The sequence below is a fragment of the Lagopus leucura genome, unplaced genomic scaffold (genome assembly GCF_019238085.1).
Source record: "Lagopus leucura isolate 7727_CA_CO unplaced genomic scaffold, USGS_WTPT01 Super-Scaffold_100004, whole genome shotgun sequence".
Taxonomy (NCBI): Eukaryota; Metazoa; Chordata; class Aves; order Galliformes; family Phasianidae; genus Lagopus; species Lagopus leucura.
The window spans coordinates 42,361,757-42,383,219 of NW_024962264.1; the positions used below are offsets into that span (position 1 = coordinate 42,361,757).

The following is a 21,463-nucleotide window of genomic DNA, read 5'->3' on the forward strand; positions in this document are numbered from 1 at the left end:
TCTTATGCTGCAATCAGTCTTGAGAACTGCAGCTCCTCAGTAACATTCCTGCCCACTGACTCATAGCAGATGTAAGCCTCAGCACTACAGAATTTAATAGCAAAAACAATCGCAGTCTGGGAAGGGGTCTGGAATTCTTTGCATCAGCTTAAGAAGATTTAACAGCTTTGAGTTCTTTCCAGAGGATAAAGGTAAATATTTTAGTTACCTGTGGGGGAGGAAGAATTTAGCATAATTTGGATAGCTAGGGACTAAAAGTAGTTTATTTGTAAAGGCCATATGACATCATACCATGTTGCTAACAATCAATGTGTTGCTTCAGTAGTATCTAGCTAATTTGCTGTGCTATCTAGTTAGTTTGTTAATAAACTTCATATTCAAATTTGTAGTTCATTAGATTATAATAATGCATTGCTCTTAAATAAGGGTTGCTTTCCAGGCCTAGAAATGGATAAAATCATGAATGAGTGTCCATTTTTCAGATAAGGAAATGGGCTCAATTTTTGTGCCCAATGTGCTAACAAAGCACAGTTTGTACATGATCATTTAGACAGGTTTGAAATCAGTAGATGTGCTTTTGGCAGACAGATTCTCATGTTTGCCTGTAAAGAAAGCCCAGGCACAGAAATGCAGGAATCTTTAGAGGTACTTTTCCATAATTTTAATTACGCAGAAAGAAAGTTAATTATATTATAAATTAATAACTTAATTATAGGAGAAATCTTTCCATATCATCATAAAAGTACATATCCAGGTGTAATCTTAGACTATACATATAATTTGATATGAATAAAACTGTGAAGTTTCACAAGACTTGCCCTTAAACCTCCCTTTTACTAATACAGAAAGCAGCTATTAAGGGCTTATGCTTTTAACTCAAAAAACATTTCAGTAAGATCCAGCATTCTGTTATGTGTGCTAATTAAGCCTCATGTCTATTATCTGAGATGTTTTTCATAGCAACGAGCATCTCCAGCACAAGTTACTTTTATTTATTTGAACTGGCAAATACTGGTTTTATGAAACAAACTGGTTTTAGAACAAAAGCTTTGAATACCTCAGCAAAAGCTGTCTCCTTAGACTTAGCCAACATCAGCAACACGAAAAAAAAAGCTAAGTATGCACTTGCTTTCATCTGAGACATGGATTAAGATCTGGGTGTTCTTGCAGAAGGAACAACACTCCTTAATATTTTTAATGTATTGTTTTCCATTTTCTGTGGTGAGGTCATTTCTGGGTGTTTTTTTTTTTTCCTTTCTTTCTTTGTTTCTTGGAGATCTATTCTCCAAGTGAATGACACGACAGATCTTACAACTCTTCTCTCTTCCACAGATTAGAAAACAAAGTAAAGCATTAATTTTGTACTGTTTTGTTGTAAAAATGAAAATATTTGACCTTATGACCTTCAGTTTCCTTTCCATTCTTTGATGCTTTATGTAGTCAGAGAGTAAAACTCTCCCTAGAACACTTACAGTTAATGAAATGACACCTGAAATACAATTTATAAAATAAATTTGAGGTGATTTAAAGCATGATTTTCACAGGTTGATTATAGGGTATCAACTAAACATCTTGCATATAACAAAATGTTCATTATTGAGTGGCATTTCCCAAAGCTAGCCCAAAAGTTTGGAATTATGTGCTGTATCAGAGCAGGCCAGGAAATCCCACTCACCCTATATTTATGTCCATGTTTGTCTCTGTATCTGTCCAGAGGAGGGAACAGGAGAGACACACAAAGACCCTATGAATACAAGATTTGATGTGACATACTTAACCTGATATGGAGTAGGGGCTGAAATAATCAAATACAGGTCACCTGTAGCCTGTCCAGACAGGTAACATGCTGTTTGGTCACTACTCTGCCACAACAGACAGTGTCATTGCAATACACGGCAACAGCTGCATTGCCATAATCACTGCAGTCATAATTCATGAAAAGGCATGTTCTATTAAAAAAACACTCTGAAATCCAAATTAACAACAGAAGTGAATGCCAGACAGTTCTTGTGAATTCATCTCACCAGAAAAAAAAATCCCTCATCTGATCACTTGAATCAGTTCAAATAATTAATTTAAAATTGCTTTGTGTATAGCCTATGCAAATAGAACTTGGTCATCTGTGAATTGAAAGATAATCTACATTCTGGAAATACTTCAAGTTATACCAGCTAATGCTTGTAAAGCAGTCAGATACAGTGGTGTTTGTCATCATATAAAATAATCTTCATATGAAGCAGTAGGATTTAAAATTGAATAGTTCATACAATACAAAGTATACATAGCTGTCAGTTGACAGACGTGATACTTGTCACCATTAGACTAAAAGTTGTCACCATTAGACTAAAAGCTGCTGACTATTACATTTTATCCAGAAATTACTCTGTGATAGAAAAATTACTTCCATCCTTTCCTGGTACACAAGTTGCACAAGAGATTTTCCTTACTTCAAGGATAACTAATTAAATTCATATTCTTATTACTTAAATGTAAGAGAGGCTTTCATCCTAATTTTAGAAAACCAACAAGGAATACTGTCCTGCTTTTTAGAGTATTTTAAAGGGCTATTTTTTGTTTCTATTTTACAATAATTTGTATCTCTTTGTAACCTTCAACAACAGTCCTGAAATTAGCAGAAACCTCTAATACATAGTAGCCTAAAAGAATAGCTTTTATTTCATTCTAAGTTGTGTTTGATTGCACTATTTACACACTATAAAAGCATAAATATCCTGTACTTGTAAAATATAGGGATATAATTACAGGTTAATTAGATTATTTCTAATAATATTTGAAGATACATAAAAAGTGTAAATATTTAGCTTTAATACTTACATTAATTACTGTTTCCTTTGATCCTCTACTTCACAGCTTTGAAAGAATGAAGATTTTGATAGTGATTGATTTTCTCCTTGCAGTTAGCTTGACAGCTGCCACTACAAGCTCTGTAAGTTCTATTCACTATGTTTAGGCTTCCTTCTAAATACTTCATACCTTGTTCTTTGTAGTTCTTAGAAAACACCAACTAGATTTGATAGCCAACTCTTTGATTTAAAAGATAATACAAAACAAACCTGAAGAACTGGGGGGGATAACCTCAGCATTCAGTGGAGACAAGTTTTTGATACAAAAAGCAAAAATGGGCACATAAATATACAACAGGATATAAGAATTAGGTAAGAGCATATATTCAAATAAAGTAATTTACTTTGTTACTGGAACCAGTATGAAAAAGAAGACAGTGGAATTGCATTATCACAACAGAGGTATGCATTAGTACAGAAGCTGTAAGAAAATGCACTGAAGGCAGTTGCTCTATTTAGTAGTAAAGATAACTCAAAGTAACACCTTCAGTTTTAAGCATTATACCTACAGACAAGCAATACTCAGAAATTGCTAGTATATAATGAGCTTGGTAACTGCAGAAGTAGCCTACTGATACAAAGAATGAATGTTACTGTTACTTTTTATCTGATTGATTAGCCATATAACTTCTCATCTAAAAAGATCCACAGCTCTCCTTTGTTCCCATACTTGCATTATAATTTGCACTAAAAAACAATGATTGTGGTTCCTTTATCTTCTGAAACCTTTTATACCTTCTTCTACCTCACCAACAGAAATACTAAAACATGCTCATTCCATCAAAACACTTGTAGCCTCACTGTAATGCTATAACACGATAGAAAGTACAATGATAATAGCAGAGTAACAAAACCCTTGGCTACAACAAAAAAAGAAAACCCAAATGTAACAACAAAGGGGAAAAATAAATAAATAAATAAACAACAAAAAAAAACCAAACAAACTGCTTACCTTCAGACAACCTCAGATAGGCAACAATCCCCAGCAAGACTCCCTAACCTCCTCTGCTAATCCTTAAATGAGGTCTGGGAAGAGGTGGATCCTGACTCCACCCCTTCCTGTCACTCAGGTATATTGCATGCACCTGAGCTCCCCTAGGTTGGTCCTGCCCTCCCACCAGGTGCTCAGTCATTATTTTGAGCCATGACTTAGCATTTCTGCTACAGTCACTAATCCTATATCAGTTTTGGATGTCCTTCCTACTTTGATATTGAGATCCCAACAGTCAGAGACTTTGCAGATTGAATTGTTGATTCAAAATTACCAGTGTAATTACTGAACTTAGAACTCGGTGAGCATAATTTCTTGTGGCATATTTTAGCAGAAATACAAAGTCACAGCTTGAAAGAGTGATTGAGCACCTGGTGGGAGGGCAGGGCCAACCTAGGGGAGTTCAGGTGCATGCAATATACCTGAGTGACAGGAAGGGGTGGAGTCAGGATCCACCTCTTCCCAGACCTCATTTAAGGGTTGGTGGTAGAGGCATAAATATGTTGTTGGTATTCCCTATCTATCTAAGGCCTTCTAAGGGTAAGTTGTCTATTTTTTGCTGTATTTGGGCTCATCCTTGTTGTAATTGGTGATTTTGTTACTCCATTATTGTTGTTGTGCTTTCCATTGTGTTTCAGTGCTTTATTTACTCTGCCTTGTGGAAGTGTTTTACTTGCCTAACTGCTTTTAGAATAGGGAGTATTTGCTTCTGTAACCATCTTTGTCTACAAAATGAAGAAATCTGCTGGATTTTAATAGGTGATTACTGAGGAAAAGGCATTGTTATGAAGTAGGCTTTCCTTCTTTTGTTATTTCAGCTAAAATGTTATAGGTAGCCATTGATAGTAAGAATTGAGAATGTTCCAAAACTATCTCTAAAAATTTGTATTCTAGTATCGTTTGAGATTTTTCTTCTAAGTTCACTTATAGTCTAAAGATAGATGGCAAGAATGCTTCAAATTAAGTTTGTGTGTATTCATGGTTTTTATGAGTTATTCTGTTCTATGTTATCAGTTTTAATGAGAAGACTCTAGCTGCTAAGTATTTCTTGCAACTATGGCATAAAATGAAGATTGTGATTATAAATAGTTTAAATATGGGACTGCGTGTCCACAAGTAGAGCTGTCAGTAATTGTTAAGTAATTGCTTCTCAACATGTAGTGCAAACAGTTACTTCACTGAAACAGAGCAACTTATCTTCATTTTATTGTCATACTGTAGGCTCTACTGTCTGCTGGAGACAGTCACAATCGAATTCCAATTTTTAAAATATTTTACTGCTATAACAGTTTTAATTTAATTCATATCAATCAAAAGCAATAGTAGCAAGTTACAGCCTGTTAAGGTGTTTTATAGTGGTACACAAGGCAGTATGCTGGAGGTAGATTCTGAAAGATTTTAAAGGGAGTACTTTTAAATAAGATGAGCCTCTAGGGATTTCAGGTCACTAGATGATTTTTATAATTCTTTCCAAAAACAGTCACTTACTAAATTGTGTCTCTCACTTTACAACTTCTCCTTGTGGTTAAACACTTTAATGGCTTCTCAGGATTACAGTAGCAAGCAGTTGGAGCCTGCAGGCAAGCTTGCTGTCAAAGCTGGTTAGTATGGGCAGCTCAGCTGCAGAGAGGTAGCTGTGCTGCTCCATCCTGCCACCTGTATATACCCTCTTCTTTTATTCTACTGTATGTATTAGTTTGCAGTTTAGCAAGCATGTGATAATCTGTAGCAGTACTTACAGCAGAGGCCTATGCTCAATATCATTTTGTCTAGTCAGCATGTGTGGTCAACACACTTTTTCTATGAGACTGAATATTACAGTCAAGTGGACCATGATGGTTTTGAACCATTTTAATAAAACCATGGACATAAATACTTTCAGCTTAAAATACTTTATTGAAACTTACCACAGAATCATCAAAGTTGGAGGAGTCCTTCAAGATCATCTAGTCCAACCATCCACCTATCACCAACAGTACTCACTAAACCATGCTCCTCAACACAAAATCCAAATGTTTCTTGAATGCCTCCAGGGTCAGTGACTCTACCACCTTCCTGGTATTAACTATCCACCTGCTGATGTTAACTTACCAAGCTAATTTCTTAAGTTGAAAGTGAATTGCATTCTAGTATTCAAAAAACAAATTATCTTGCATGTCAGCAACACACTGTCAGAAATAACATCATAATAGTGACAGTTTGTGTGTATGTTTCATGGCAGTAATAGAAGTTCCCCTGATTTTTAACTAGTGCTACAAATAAATTATAAGAAAATTCCACATGAATTAAAAATAAAATGCAGTTTCTTATCAATACTGTTAGCTAATTCAGAGTCTATTCTTGAAGTTGTAGAGAACTACTAATGTTGCTACAGGGAAATATCCAACCAGAACCATGTTTCTGCTGCATAGAAATGTGCAGAGCTGTATCAGACAGAAGGAAAAAAAAAATCACTGCAGCAAGAAAGTGACAAAAACATTGGTGGTAGTGTTTGTGAAAAACAAATGAAGCCTGAGCATGATGGCACTATACTGATGCTGGTGGATATAAGTATGCTACTTCAGATTTACCTATTCCTTAAGTGTGATATGGCAGTGTTGTAACATACTGTAATCTTCCATATGGATGGCAGTTGTTACAGACCGCATTAGCTCATGTGATTAGAAGGTACGATCATATCAGAACTGCAGCATCCTCCCTACTCTTGCATGGCAAAATTATGTGCACAAGTCACAGTACAATACTGGCTTTAAGCTGTTATTTTTCATGTGTATATTTGTAGTTTCTTAGGGACTATTTATTTTGGCAAGACAAAAGTGCTCTAAATTTTACAATATTTATGTCTTATTGTTCTTACTGTTCCTATGATCTTATCATTCTTATCATAACAAGTATGTGACATAAAAGCATTTAAAAATAATTTATTTAAAAATTTAACATTTAAAAATAAAAATGAACAATAAAGTTGAAAAAGTATAGATGTGAATTTATTTAAAACTGTGCCTTTTAGAATCTTAATGTTAGCAGCATTTTTTTGTGGATAGCAAATACCTGTAGATAAGTTGGCAGGAAGTGATCATTACAATAGGTTCAGGTGTCTAGTATACTGAGTCCCATCTGTCTGTTTACCAGTGAGAACTGGTAGCTGAATCACTGAAGCGAATTTGTTTGTGGCTGCACACTCTAGAATACCAAATCACTTCAAATAGAGGTAACAGTTGGGTTGGAAGTCAACATAGGGTCTGTAGGGAATTGTTGAAAAGTACTTTGTTCATATTAGATTTTATTTTCTTTTTCACATGTTAGACTCAACAAAAAATATTTTTTTATAATAAGGTGCTTTCCTTTCTAGGATCTACAGAACTGTTTTCAAGAGCAGCTACAACTTCAGGCCCAGGTGAGACTTCTGGAACATCGTGTGAAACAGCAGCAGTTAAAAATTATACAGCTTTTAGAGAAGAAAAAGATGCAGTACAGTGACAGAGGAGATGAAAACAGTGTCATTGACTTGGGAGGAAAAAGACAGTATTCAGGTTAGAAATGAAGCTATTCATTTCTGTTCACTGTAGTGATACCAAGAAGCTTTAGCACAATCAGATCCATTGATGTATTGTCTTACAACTCACAGAAAATTGTTTGTTTAAAGCACAGCGTTTATCTCTTACTTAGGCCTGCTGTCCTGGGGAAAATATTTCCATCTCACGATATAAATGAAATCAGGATTGAAGAGGTTTATTAATTTATTAATAGTGCATAATTAAAAAATGATCATTCAACAGTACATTTAGAATCATTATCAGCAATAAAACAGAGAAAAAGGCAATAAGAAGGCATTTACAGAAGTTAGTAAACTATTATAGATTTTCAAACATCCCTTAACTTATCTCAAGAAGTTCTAACACACAGGATTTAGAACTGTTGCTCTATCTCAGTTCACATTTACATGTTCTCAGTGCCCCAGGCACACACTTGCTCTTGCAGAGGTGGGTTACTCACAGCTGCTCTGGAAGTGCAGATTCCCCAGTTCACACACACCTCATGGAGATGGAAATCTGAGTGCTATGGTTTGTGTACCATCTTGCAGCCTGCAATCTGCTAATCCATGTTTCAGTGAGAAAATCTCCTAGAAGTTCACATACAAACATTCGAGGTCTAAGATCCTACTTATTGTACCCTATGTTGTCAATACAGTAGCCTGCAGACAGGCTTTTTGCGGTGTTCACTGGGAAGGATTAGGTCTGGAGGTAGGTCTTGATCTTGACAGAGCAACTATTGGAAGTGTGAGATCTGGTTTAACTGGTTAGTTGTCTAGGTCTCTTTTCCTCATCTGTACACATTTACACATTTCAAGCTGACTCATTTTTCTCAAAAATAAGCTGGTAGTTTCCTGGTTGTTTAATGAGCCTTATTGTCATTTTCAGAAAATATCAGTACTTGCAATTTACTACTTAGGATTATCAGGTTAGAGGCAATAATTGTGTGTGAGTACAATATCTTTTCAGAGACAGCGTACACTCACATCTCTCTCATGTCAGCTGTTGTTACCTTCTTTATGTTACCAAGACAGAGTTGTACAAACACCTTTCATCTATGATAACACAGAAGGCTGTACTTGCTACAAAGAGCTATACCTTTAAAGTGGCCTAGAAAATCCACATTTTTATTTCTATTTTGTTGAAATGAAATATGATGAAATTAGATTACACAGGAGGTGTTATATATGACCTACTCATATGGTTGGTTTTTGGATAGATGTTAAGATGATTTCTTTGACAGAGATAGTCCCAAAAGCTTAGCTATCTTAAAGTCCTTTCTCAGCTGCAAGCAGTAGTCATTTTGAAGTTAATGCTTCTCTCAATATAAAAGAGAATTCTCATTTAAAGGACTACTGTAAATAAAAAGTGATACCTAACCATAAGATACAATTCTATTGTTATCTACAATAGTAATAGTTCTGGTGGCCCATTCCCCGTAAAATAAAACCAATTGCAGATTATGCTGGTTACTGGGACAACTTAGTTTCTGTGGTTTAGCACTATGGAAAGAACTGTCTTCTGTTAGGAAAGCACAAATCATGCTGAAGAATTGTAAGTACAGCACCACTGGAGTTTTAAAGCTTTCAAGCATTCCTATTTAAGAATGCTTAGATGAATTCTTAGAATTATTAGAATTCTTAATTTGTAATTATCTGTTGTATGTGGTAAAATCATTGTTGTAGTGTAGAATATACTAGGCCTAGTAACTCCTATAATTAACTTCAGAATCCTTTCCATTAATATAGACAAGGCAGATGGAAAAAAATTATCTGGAAAGCCTTGGGGGAAGGAGATAAAGTGCTGCTACCCTAAATCTATAGAGATCTTCCAACAGCACATCTTAAAGCTTGATGTGGCTAAACATTTGTAGAAGATGCTCAGAGTGCACTTACTAATCCTTCTACCTTTAAGATGCATAACTGTCAATGTTAACAATGTATGACAGTCTTGCATAAAATAGCTAATAGTACAAGGAATATTAAAATATCCTTTGTTGTGTTATCAGTAAAGATGCTCTGTTGTAATATTACTCCTACTTTAATATTAGAGCATAGTGTTTTGTGACTTTTAGCCTTGAATGAATGTTCGAATCTTGCTTGAGAGCTGAAAGCTTGATTCCACTTGCAGAGTAATTTAAATAAAAATATTTTTGAAATTAATTGAAATATAATTGGAATAAAGAAATAAGAGACTTTAGTCTTTCTAAACTAGTTAGAGACTAGTTAATTGTATGAGAGAGCAATACTTCAGCATACATTAAGTTCTCCATATTCTGCTAATTAAGTATCTTGTTTAGAAACAAGATGTCTCTGCAGAATAGGAAAGATAATGAGAAGGATGGGCGCATGGTCATTAGTTTAATTAGTTTAGTTAAATAGAAGATGCTCAACATCTAAGACCAAATCCCAAATTCAGAAAGGCATGTACAGTGTTCTTGCAGAATATGGTATATGAGGTACATAGGTATATGTTATGGTGTATATATATATATATATATATATATATATAGGTATGCAGGTATGAGTTCTAACCTGTAAAGTCCTGAAAGCATCCATGTGAGCTTGCTATGATGGTGTCTGGACCTCACCTTAATTATATTCTTTATGTTGCAATAGTGACCAACTTAAATTCAGCTCAAGACATCACTGTTTCTGGAGGTGTAAAGTCCAGGTTTTAAGTTGGCTTTGTATCCTCAACAGCGTTTTGATGGTGATTGTGTCCCTCTACAGTGGAAGAAGGCAAAGTGTGTTAACTTGTCATAGCTGGAGTAAGGCTTAAACTCTTCTAAAATAATATTTTTTAAAAAATCCAAACAGTAATAGGATTGTAAGTAGACTCTGGGGGTCTGATTCTTGGTTGGTGTTGGTTTCTAGTTGTCCTGTGCTGAAGAGTCTAAACTTCTAAGATATTTAATACATGGGTTTGAATATAATTGTAGTGTTTTTGCTTCTGGAAGAAAATACAGCATATAAGAAAGCATGTAATAAGGCACCATTGAAGTAAAATTAAAAGCTGTTGTAAGTCTGACTTCAAATTTTATCTCTATTTTTAATTACATATTCAGCATCCTGGAAGACACTTTTGTTATTATGACTGACTTCTTTGTTACTGGAAAAAAAAAAAAATTAAAAACACATTTAGCTGAAAGGTCTTTGTCCTTTCTTAAGTGTATTCTTCAATTTTCTTTGAATTGATTCTGCATAACAGATCTAAGTTATTTCTGGTTTCTGTTGATTATTTTTTTCACTTTCCTAATAGCTTGGTAAATGCTTTCCCTTGTTGATACTGCATTATTTCATTCAGGCTGCTGTTACATTTTATAGGTCAATAAATCTGGGTAATTTGGAGCTATACAGTGAGGGAGGAATTCCACAGTAAATACACTTGCTTAAAATTAAAATACACCTAAGTATTTTGCTTACCTACTGAGAAAATAATGGATGCAAGAAAAGTTGTTTTCTGTAATCCACTCAAAACATTTCTGCAGAGACATCTTAGTTGTCATACTTAAAATATTTTGAATATTTTTTGTTATAATTTGTCCAAATGCTGGCATAGCTATTTGTTTTCATTACAAGCTCTTCGTATTTTCTATGTCTAGTCTTCATTGATGCTTTCACTGAGAAGAAATGTTGTAGTTCATGAAGTTCCAAACTAGCCTGCAAGTTCAGCCAACATGTTCTTAAAGAATTCAGGGAAAAATCTTACAGTTAATCAGTTTCACTTCTGCCAGGAAAAACAGTAATGTTGAAAACTATACTGCTTTCCTGTGTGACTGCTTGATGGTAGATTACATATAAACAAATAACTGCTTTCATTTCTAAACTCCTTGAGGAAAAAGAGATAAGATGGTATGATTGCAGTACTGTTATATTTTCATGACCTCTGAAATGCTGATTTACATGGTGATTAGTCCTTGAAACCGTTGCAGACCAGACTGAAAAATGGTATGAAGCCAAGTTTAACATTTTAGACATACATAACGCTTTTTGTAGGGTAGACTTCTGTGTATATTTGGACCTGTGTGGTACAAGGCACAACAGTATTAGGTCCAGTAATTGTTTACTTTCTAACACTGGTAATTCCATACTGTCATATTTGGCAATTCTCCTGTGCTTCTACATCCACATCTTTGTTTCTGAAGATTGCATAGCTTATATGTAGGAGAATTATGATTGTAACAGGATTCCAGTGTGGATTACACCATTGTAAATTAAAATGGCACCACCTAACCCAAAGGAATTGAAGCCATAAAAATGTATTTGTGATGTACTTGCTTTCTATTAGCTTTTTTCGTATGTGCCTCTTACTTGATATGACTTGATTTCCCTTATTGACTTTTCTGTTTTGCTAGTAAGTATAGAACTAAACACTGTATTCAATGGATGTTTTGTGAACAGACTGTGCAGAAATCTACAGTGATGGCCACAAGCGAAGTGGATTTTACAAGATGAAACCTACCCACAGTCCTAATGAATTCCTGGCTTTCTGTGACATGTCTGAAGGGGGTGGTTGGACTGTTTTTCAGAGACGTTCTGATGGCAGCCAGAATTTCAATAGGTAGGTACTAGACTTGGTCATTAAAGTTGGAAACAAACTGGAGAAACAATATACCAGAAGGAGATAAGTTACTGATTAACTTCAGAATTATATGGATAAACTATCTCAGATAAAAAGGAAAAATAGTGATTCAGTGGGACAGCCTCCAGATAAGGTAACATTTTTGGATCTATCACAGACTGCCTGTATGATCCAGATCAACTCTTAGGTTAAGTTACCAAAGTATTTAAGATGTAATTTTTTTAAAACTTTTATTCTAGCATTGGTCTTGTTGGACTTGCTGCAGTATGCAGAATGTAAGACAGAAAAATAGGTAGCAGAAGGCTAGTAAGATGATCAAGGGCTGGAGCACTTGTCCTATGAGGACAGGAAGTGGCTTCTTCAGCCTGGAGAAGGGATGGCTGCAGTACAATCTAAAAGCAGACTGCCTGTGTCTACAAGGAGGTCACTAAGAGCTGAGCTGTTTGAGAGACTGTTGAGAAAAATAGACTCCTTGCCATGGCATCCTTAGGTTTCCCTTCAGCTTTAATTATTCTGCGGTCTGTCTGATTGTATGACAAAATAAATACTGAAACAAACTTATTTTTTTGCTTACTAAATTAGTCATTTATACTCATGTACAGAGGCTGGACTGACTATGAAGAAGGCTTTGGAAATTTTGTTTTGACTAATGGTGAATATTGGCTTGGAAATAAGAATCTTCATTACTTGACTAATCAAGGTAAGATTTGTGTTGTGATAATAGTTTTCTATTATTTCTGCTCCTTTTCTCTTTCCAGGCCATCTTATTGTTAGCATGAATCCTGAGTTGTGTTTGTTAGTCTGTATGAACTGTAGTTTAAAAAAAAATTAAAATATTCTCTAACGAAAGCTTGAAAGCTCTCATTGGACCAATTGAATACAGGGAGATCCTTCAAAACAGGGAACAGTAGTCAGGAGCACACCTTAAAACAACTCTCTACCCATTTTGCAGTCAGAAATTTACATGACTGCATATGGTTTTATGAAGGTTTTGTGAAGGTAAATCTAGGCTTCTCATCTTTATTAGGCTAACATTGAAAAGCTATTTCAATTTTTCTAATAGTTACTCAATCTACAATAACTTTTGCTTTCCTATAGAGTGCTGAATATACAAAAGCTACCTATTGACTTAACCAGCTAATATGCATGGAGATCACTGCTGTGATTGCTTTACTATTACTGTATATTAAAGGTAGCTCAGGTCTGTTCAAATATGCTGCAAGCTATGCTTATCTACAATTTATATTGCAGCATAGGTAAAGGCTTTGGGACTCAAGGAAGTTTACAATGTTAGATCAGTGTAGTGGGAGATTATATATACATATATATACATACATTCATTTCTATTTCCACTTACATATATAGGACCAGATTCTCAGGTCCTGTAAATGGACATAGCTGCTAAAATCAGCAATCTCTGAACACTTACACCAGCATGTGATACTGGTTTAACTCTTATTTTCAGAGTGTAGAAATACTGTTTTCTTAAGTGTATGCATATTTATTGATTCTCATTCTGATTTCATCACTATTTCAAATGCCTTAATAAAACATAAAATTCATAAGGCCTTTTTTGTTTACATGCCAAAATCTATGTTAGAATAAACCTAAAACTTTCTAAGGTGAATTGTGTGAATAAAGAAAAACATAGCAAGATGTTACTTCAAAAGGCATAATGAAAGAAGATTAAAAGATATGATACAGATAAGATTTATACTAAAAACATAATTAGTATTTTAATATTCTACAATAATACTCCGTTCTGAGAAGTAGCAAGATAGGCTAGTTTTACGAAAATATTTTCTATTGTTATTTCTTAAGGAAACTATACTTTAAGAATTGATCTAAGTGATTTTGAAGGAGAACGGCGTTATGCACAATATACAAGATTCGGAGTTGCAGATGAAAAGGTAATAAAATAGTTAATATGACAGGTGATTTTAATGAAAATGTGACTCATAAGCAGGTAATAAACATACATGTGCCTTTATTTTCATAAAGATTTATGCTGAGCCTTGCTAACAAGTATTCTTTCTTACAAATGGTTGGGATTTTCAAGTATGTCATAATAGTGGTTTATATGGATGTACTGATTTCATACCTTGTGGAATTTGTATGAATCATTAGTTTTAGCAGTTATGGATGCAAGCAGTTTTTCAATTGATATTGTTATCAGCAATAATGGTGCATAATTTCTCAATATGTATTCTAAACCAACTAATAGCTTTTATTATTTCTACATAAAATTACAGAATGCTTTTTACTCTGGTAAGCATCTGTATATTCCTTTATTCACTAGCACAGTGTTTCAGTGGCATGGCACTCCTGGGCACATGAATAGTAGCAAATGGAACAAGTTAGTTTCTTTGCAGATTTACTCCCTGACATACTGAAGGCACATTGGATTACTTTTTTTTCCTTCTTCACAATTTTCATTAGCACTCCTATCAGATGAGCTGTGGTGAATACTCTGGTACAGCTGGTGATTCTCTAACTGGGGGGTTTCATCCTGAAGTAAAATGGTGGGCTGATCATCGTGGAATGAAATTCAGTACTAGAGACAGGGACAATGACAACTATGAAGGCAATTGTGCTGAAGAGGAGAAGGCTGGTTGGTGGTTTAACAGGTATTTTGATTTTATATCTGCATTGTCTTTCTACTTCACCTGTATTCATGCAATATCTGCTAGAAGATAAGTAGAAATCATTATGTATTATACTTGCAATCTGCCCTTGACCACTAGCAGACATTCCAGTGCTATTAGGACTGAGATTCACTTACTGCACTGACCAAGCTTATCTATGAAACAGTGTTTGTCATAGGCTTTGTCATTCTATTATCAGACAGTAAGGAGGAGACAATTCTGTCCCTTCAAGGTAACTAACATTTACATAAATAGGTCATGCAGATATGTTCCTGTTGTGCTTCATTCTTGTATTTCTCCTGTGTTTCACTAGACCAGATGTGGCAGTACTGATGAATAGCTGATGAGTTAAGCTAGTGCTGGGTTAACAAGCAATATATATATATATTTTTATTTGTTAACACTTCATTCTTGTTGTTCCTTCTATATCAAGATGGGAATATGCTCACTCAGTTTCTGTCACTGCACACGACTGGACTGAGAGGAAAATAATTTTAAATAGGTTTCATTAACAGAAATTTTAAACCCTACTTACCTATACAAAAGCAATTCTAAAAGGAAGACTAAAACTGATAATGTTAGCATCATATACATAGGCAGCTCTATTGTTTCACATACTTCACATACAAAATACAGCCATATAATATATGAACAAATGATCTGGGTATTAGCCTTAAAATACAGCTCAGAAAAGCACACTACTCTTTCATTCTGATCTCAGTTCGCTGGGCAAGAGCTGCCAGACTGAATCAACTCCATTGTTTCTCTGTGTCATCCTTTGTTCCTGTTTAACTGCTTATTTTCCAAGTTCTGTTTCCATAAGTTGTCTGTGACCAGCACTACTGATACTAAGTAGCTCCTGGCTCAGAGTTTTACAACTAATAATTTTAATACATTTTAGGGGTAGTAGGTTGGCAGTGTTTGAGGCATACAGAAAATATTCACATGTAGTCAAATGTTCTTGCAGTTCTCATGAAAAATAAGATATCAAAAAAGGGGAAAATAAACTGTGGGAGATACTTTACTCAAGATATCACTGTATTTAGAGGAATCCACACCTTGAATAGTATAAAACTGTGATACCATGGCATGAGATTTATTAACAGTGAATAATCACCCACTTAAATGATTTTTTTTTGTCTTTTAAAAACTTAGTTTTTTAATACTGGATTGGCCTGTACAGAAGAATGATCTCTGTGCAGAAGTAGCTCTACAACAGAACTTGACAGTTATTAATACCTTGTAGTTGGTGTTACATAACTACTAAAGATAGCTGACTCCTACCAGGCTAGTTCCTATTATGGATATGTATCTGACAAAGTTAAAGTGACAGTACTTTAACTTTAAATTGACAGAGAATGAAAAGTAGTAGTATCTTGCTATTGACTTTATGTTAAGCTTAATAGAAAACTGAAAGCTGCAAAATATTAGAGAATTGTAGTAGACTGAAATCCTGGCAGGCTCAAAGAAAAGAAAGCACTCAGAGCACAAGTATGTCATGCACAGATTAGCAAACATAGAAGAAATTAGTGCTCTTGGCTGGTTTGTGTAGGAGCTCCCGGCTGTGAAGGTATTTTCTTGTAGCCAGCTCTATGCTATCTACCCTGATGAAATATAGAAACACAGATAATATGAATACCAAAGGATGTGATACAAGTGAGGTGTAGAAAATAGCTCATATCTCTTGATCCAGCTCTGCATTTATCATGGTCTCCTGGAGAGAGAACATTCTTCTGCACTTGTTTGTAAGCAGAGATTTCCAGCTTGGAATTCACTGTGCTAGGTTCTCTCTGGTACTACACTCAGCTTTCCTTCTTCCAGGATAATGCAAAGATCAGTAGGTTTAGAACTGCCAAGGAAGAGCTTACAGGCCATGTGGACATGAGCTCATTCTCTCTTCAGCATTCCCAGTTTTAGTTGCAGAATGCATGTATGACTGCAGTGAACTTGGCAGACATGTGGCCACAAGTCTCCATCAGGCTCTGTGTCTCACCAATCTTCTGAAGACAGTGTAGCTACATTCATGTAGGGCTGTGCTGGAGTCAGTAAGTCCAGGCAGAAATTTAAATAATTCTTCAGGGAACAACTCCATCTATCTGTATCTGTCACAAACTTTATATATATAAACTCGGACAAAATTTCGATGGATAATTGAGAGTTGGCTGTACTTCTGAAACTACTGCTGTAGGGTTTTTGGCTTTAAAAGTTAGCCTGTTGGAAAGAATGGAGGTGCTTATGCTAATGCTAACTTTAAGGTGACTACTGACTTTTTGCTTCAGAAAATCGTATCAGTAGTCATGCCAACTGTTTTTGCACCACAGCCAGTTACTTTAGTCTGCCTCCAGACTTTTACAAAATGTATTTTTGCCATTAGTGCCTCCTAGCACTAATTAAGGGTTATTATGGTCTCACAGTACTGCTGACAAAATCAACTTCTGACTGTTTCCATCAAAAGAAGTAAAAGAGGATTTACTGATTACAATTCTTCTAACAAAATCATTTTTGATTTGAAGTGTGTTTAAACAAAGTGCTGCCTCAATTCAGAATTTGTATGGCTAGAAAGATTGTAAGGTCTGACACAAGTTCATAATTATTAAAACCAAGGTCACTTTTGGTATCTGTGATTTGTAAGCTTTCAACCTATTTATTAACAAAAATAATTATAAATTATAAGCACTGAATATAATTATAAGCATTCATGTATGAGAATTTTCCTGTGAGGCTTTTATCCCTCTATTTCATTTCTCAAAACTGTTGCTAATGAGGTGTAAGCAAAGCCAAGATTTGCCAGTAAAAATATCCAAAAGCTTAATTTGGACTGTTTTGTTTTAATGTTTTCTGAAGTCTGCTTTTGTAATACTGTGGTGTCTGACAACCAGATATTAACAACATAATATTAACACTTATGACAAAATTTTGAATTGGCAGATAAGTTAAGAAGATCTATTGCAATGTGCTGCAGAAGAAACAAATACTTTGCTCTCCATATGAAGACATGAAAGTGTAAACTTACTCATTTGGTTTCTACAAAAAAGTAGTATCAAAGTTGAGCTGGTAGCTAGACAAGCCTTTAAGAGTTTTGCTAGGTTGGCTAGTTTTGTTCTCAGCATACTTAACAACCTGTAACAGCATTTCTGTTTCAGTATGTTAAACAGGAGTTAGTTCAGTCAAATAGAATACCAGTTCTGATGACTCATGGAAGTGGTATAGATCTCTTAAACTAGCTGTGAGATGTAATGCATTTTTAAATAGAAATCAACAGTTTGAAAGGCAAACTAATGGTGGTATTCATGTTATGTCATGTAACACAGTATGTATGTAACTGCACAACATCAGAAGGGCTGCCCTGAAACAATAATAAGCAGCACAGCATTTCTTTCTCAGAGTATTTCTTGTAGGCTCTGCTGCTACATGTGACGTAAAGGATTCTGGAATTATTTTTCATTAAGACAGATTAACAGGCAGAACTTGGAGACCCACTAAGTTCAGAAAACTTGTAGAACAGAAATAACTTTTGTTTCAAACATGTTAAGAGTACTTGGAATTGTGCCCTAATTAAACTGTTTGTGTGTAGGGGCAATGCAGTCCATAGATGTAAATCTCTGCAAATGTCAGACTGGGCTGTTACCAACATAGTGAATTTCTTACTTGTGGAGAAACTGAAGTGCTTGCAACTTTTAGATGGGATCGTATTAATCTTTTCTTTACTTTTCCACCAGGTGTCACTCAGCCAACTTGAATGGTTTGTACTACAAAGGTCCCTATACTGCAAAGACAGACAATGGAATAGTTTGGTACACTTGGCATGGGTGGTGGTACTCTCTGAAATCTGTTGTAATGAAGGTCAGACCAGCACACTTTGAACCAAATATTTTTTGAATATTTTATTAAGATTTATCTTCTGGCAAATGGATCCAAAGTAAACAGATGGGTTATTACCTATGTCTATATAAATCTAGAATAATTCCTCTGTAATTAATAACTTTCTGAGATGTAAATGAGAAGATATGGTTTATGAATCCATATGTACAAGTACTACTGCTAATGTGCCTACAGGATTATTTTTTTATGGCAGAGTTTGCCTAGGAGAAAGGATATCTTTATCAACATGGAGAATTTGTCTTGGAAGGTAACTAGAAGTCCTTTTACTTTTTTAATAGGAAAAAATGTCACTATTACGTCTCAAAAATTAAAATGGATTGCATTGCATCCAAAAAGGCAATTTAAATAGAACCTTTAAGTTTAGCTTCCTTGTGGAAGTAGCTTCTTCAGAATTGTAGCAATTACTATCAATACAATGGGAAAGACATGCAACAGAAGTGTCATGATGGAAAGACTGGCACAATAGAAAGGTGCTATAAAGGAAGGGAAGAAGATTCTAGGTTCGCAGGGGAAAGCTTCACAAAGAAGGGATTTCCAGAAAGGGATCCTTCCCCACTGGCAGTCAGCCCTTACATGAGGACTAAGAGAGGTGCAGCCAGGCTCCAGCCCTCCTGGTCACAGAGCTGAACTGCCTTCACCTGTGCTCTCAGGGCTGACTGAGTCCTTTTCCCAGGCGCTCAACCAGTGGTTCAGGCTGTGACTCAACAGTTCCCATACAAGAACAAATCAAAGCTTTACAAGAAATTGGTTGCCTGTAAGTTCCTCCAATTTATTTGTTGAACATGTTTTGTACATAGCATGCATAAAGAATGAGGGAGGAAACTGGAGGAAGAGAAGGGATCCCATCAGCCAAGAATCAGTTGAATTTTTAGAGGTGGTCGTATCACTTCAATGTAATGTTTTTTGATGGTTGTAATTCTGCCATTCTTCTTTTTGGTAACCAGATAGATATTGTGGACAATAATATATTAACATCTTTACCAAAAGGCTGTGACTATTTTTAATGTAAGCTATGCTTTGAGTGTAGACTATCATAATGCATAGAGGGAATTAGGTTTCACGTGCAATCTAAAAATCTGGTGTTTAAAGGTTCTTAGTACTTCACTCCATAAAACTTTTTTTTATGTATTTGTTAGTCTCCACAGCTCTGTTTGAATGCCCTTTTCAATCACTAAGTTTTTATGCTTCCAAGCTTCTCCTTTTTCTCAGTTCTTCTCTTGGCTATCTGGGCCTTTCCTGTTCTCAAGTTACAGATCCATGCTTTCCTTGTACAAGAGAAACTTTGCCTAGCTGTAGCTTGGCTGCCTAGCACAAGAACAGACTGTAGCAGTCAGTAACAACAAAAACAACTGATGAATGTATGCTGCCATGGAGAAGAGCAGGCACATTCTCTAGGAAGCTACCTAATGAAATGTAATTCTGTAACTGGAAGGAGCCTGGCCTAAGTATGTGTGCATATATATAGATATGCATATATCCAGCATTCAGTATTAAATCATTATTTTCAAATCATGCTGCTATAAAAGGAGGAAGATTTAATTCCTTGTAAAACCAGGGATGACATTATGTAGAAATTGTAAAAGCTGGAAAGATTGGCTTGTATGGAGAGTGTTAAGATAAATCATATAAATTGAAATTAAAGACAGACTTTTACTAACACATATGAATTGCACTCAAGTAATCTGCAGCAATACTTTTTGTTTGCTTCAGCATAAATTCCTCCTCCTTCTTTACTTATGAGAATGTTAATGATATCCGTCAGCTGAGTGAGTACTTTTCTCACATCTTGGTATAAAATCTTACTCCTTTTCTTTACTGGATATCATAAAACTAAAGAGGAAAAAATCTTTGCACATTTTAAAATGCATTTGTATGTTTATTTGGACTGGATACTTTTCAGGACAAGGACTTTGACATCCTACCTAGCTCTTTGAAAAGCACCTCATATACTGCTGGCAGTACACAAATACAATATTTAATTCCTACCATCTCTCTGTGGCCTTTCCTCATGCAGTAGATCATCTTGGCTAAATTAAAAACATGTGAAAGAGATGATGTAATTCAAAATATCATAGTTATTCTCAAGTATATGAACTCTTTACTTTCAACTAATGAGTATAAACAGCCTGACATGGGCTGTTGGTAATTATTTCCTTAACAGGTATAAACTTGTTCTAGGGGAATCATTATTCTTACAAGATAGCAGAATAAAGGCCAGTTGTTTTTGTTGCTGTTGAGGCATTAGACAACAACATAGTAACTCCCAAACAGTTGAAAATGAATACATACCACTTGTTATATCCTTGATTCTTTTTCTTTAGGGTTATAAGATTTATATCAAGTAAAATATTGTCAGTCGTGATTTAATAATGAACAATGTGATCAGAAGTGCATCTTGTAATATTTGTTCAAGAGAAATATAATTGTATTTTCCACTGTCTGTTTCTTTCCATTTGCTAAGCATTTTGGAGATCAAAACAATAAAAACTGTAATCTAAAGAGAATTAAATGAATGGCTAAAGACCCTTTTATGCTATAGCACTTGTTTCTAAATGTCCAGTATGTGCTAATAAAGAGCTGAGGCACTAAAATTTGGCCTACTTATTTCCAGTGGAAACTTCTCTTCAGCTATACAGCATGGGTTCCCAAAACTGTTCCTAACACAAATTCTTGAACATCCTTAAGTATAATGTTCTGTTCTGTCAAAGCTGTTTTTCATTGCTTTTAAAAAAAATAGTATGCTCAGAAAGACAGATCAAACTACTACTTGCTAGGTTTATCAAGTTCCTTTAGTTCTCATTAGATCAAAAAGAATGAACATCTAAGTTTGTATACTTTCTTATTTTTAGCTTCAGCAGTGGGTTCTCTTTTGCACTTGTGAAAGAAGCATTAAGAGCAAAGAAAGTATCCAGGAAAGTATTCTACATCTAGATTTTCAAAAGTTTCCACTTGTTTCTGTCTTGT

At 35.1% G+C, this 21,463-nt stretch overlaps 1 protein-coding gene across 1 annotated transcript; it reads left to right on the forward strand.

Moving 5' to 3' along the window:
• FGL1 (fibrinogen like 1) lies at positions 1–21,080 on the forward strand. The gene is made up of 8 exons (XM_042872159.1): positions 1–191; positions 2,872–2,947; positions 7,208–7,388; positions 11,792–11,951; positions 12,575–12,672; positions 13,794–13,882; positions 14,412–14,599; positions 18,337–21,080. Exons 2-8 carry the CDS (start codon positions 2,882–2,884, stop codon positions 18,494–18,496), a joined length of 942 nt encoding a protein of 313 aa, XP_042728093.1. The 5' UTR covers positions 1–191; positions 2,872–2,881; the 3' UTR covers positions 18,497–21,080.
• The last annotated feature ends 383 nt before the right edge of the window (positions 21,081–21,463 follow it).

Bases quoted from the DNA above. Each gene is read 5' to 3' on its own strand.
- FGL1 (XM_042872159.1), top strand. From the start codon at position 2,882: ATGAAGATTTTGATAGTGATTGATTTTCTCCTTGCAGTTAGCTTGACA. The intron at 2,948-7,207 runs GTAAGTTCTATT...TTTCCTTTCTAG, and splicing joins CAGCTGCCACTACAAGCTCT to GATCTACAGAACTGTTTTCA. The intron at 7,389-11,791 runs GTTAGAAATGAA...TTTTGTGAACAG, and splicing joins AGGAAAAAGACAGTATTCAG to ACTGTGCAGAAATCTACAGT.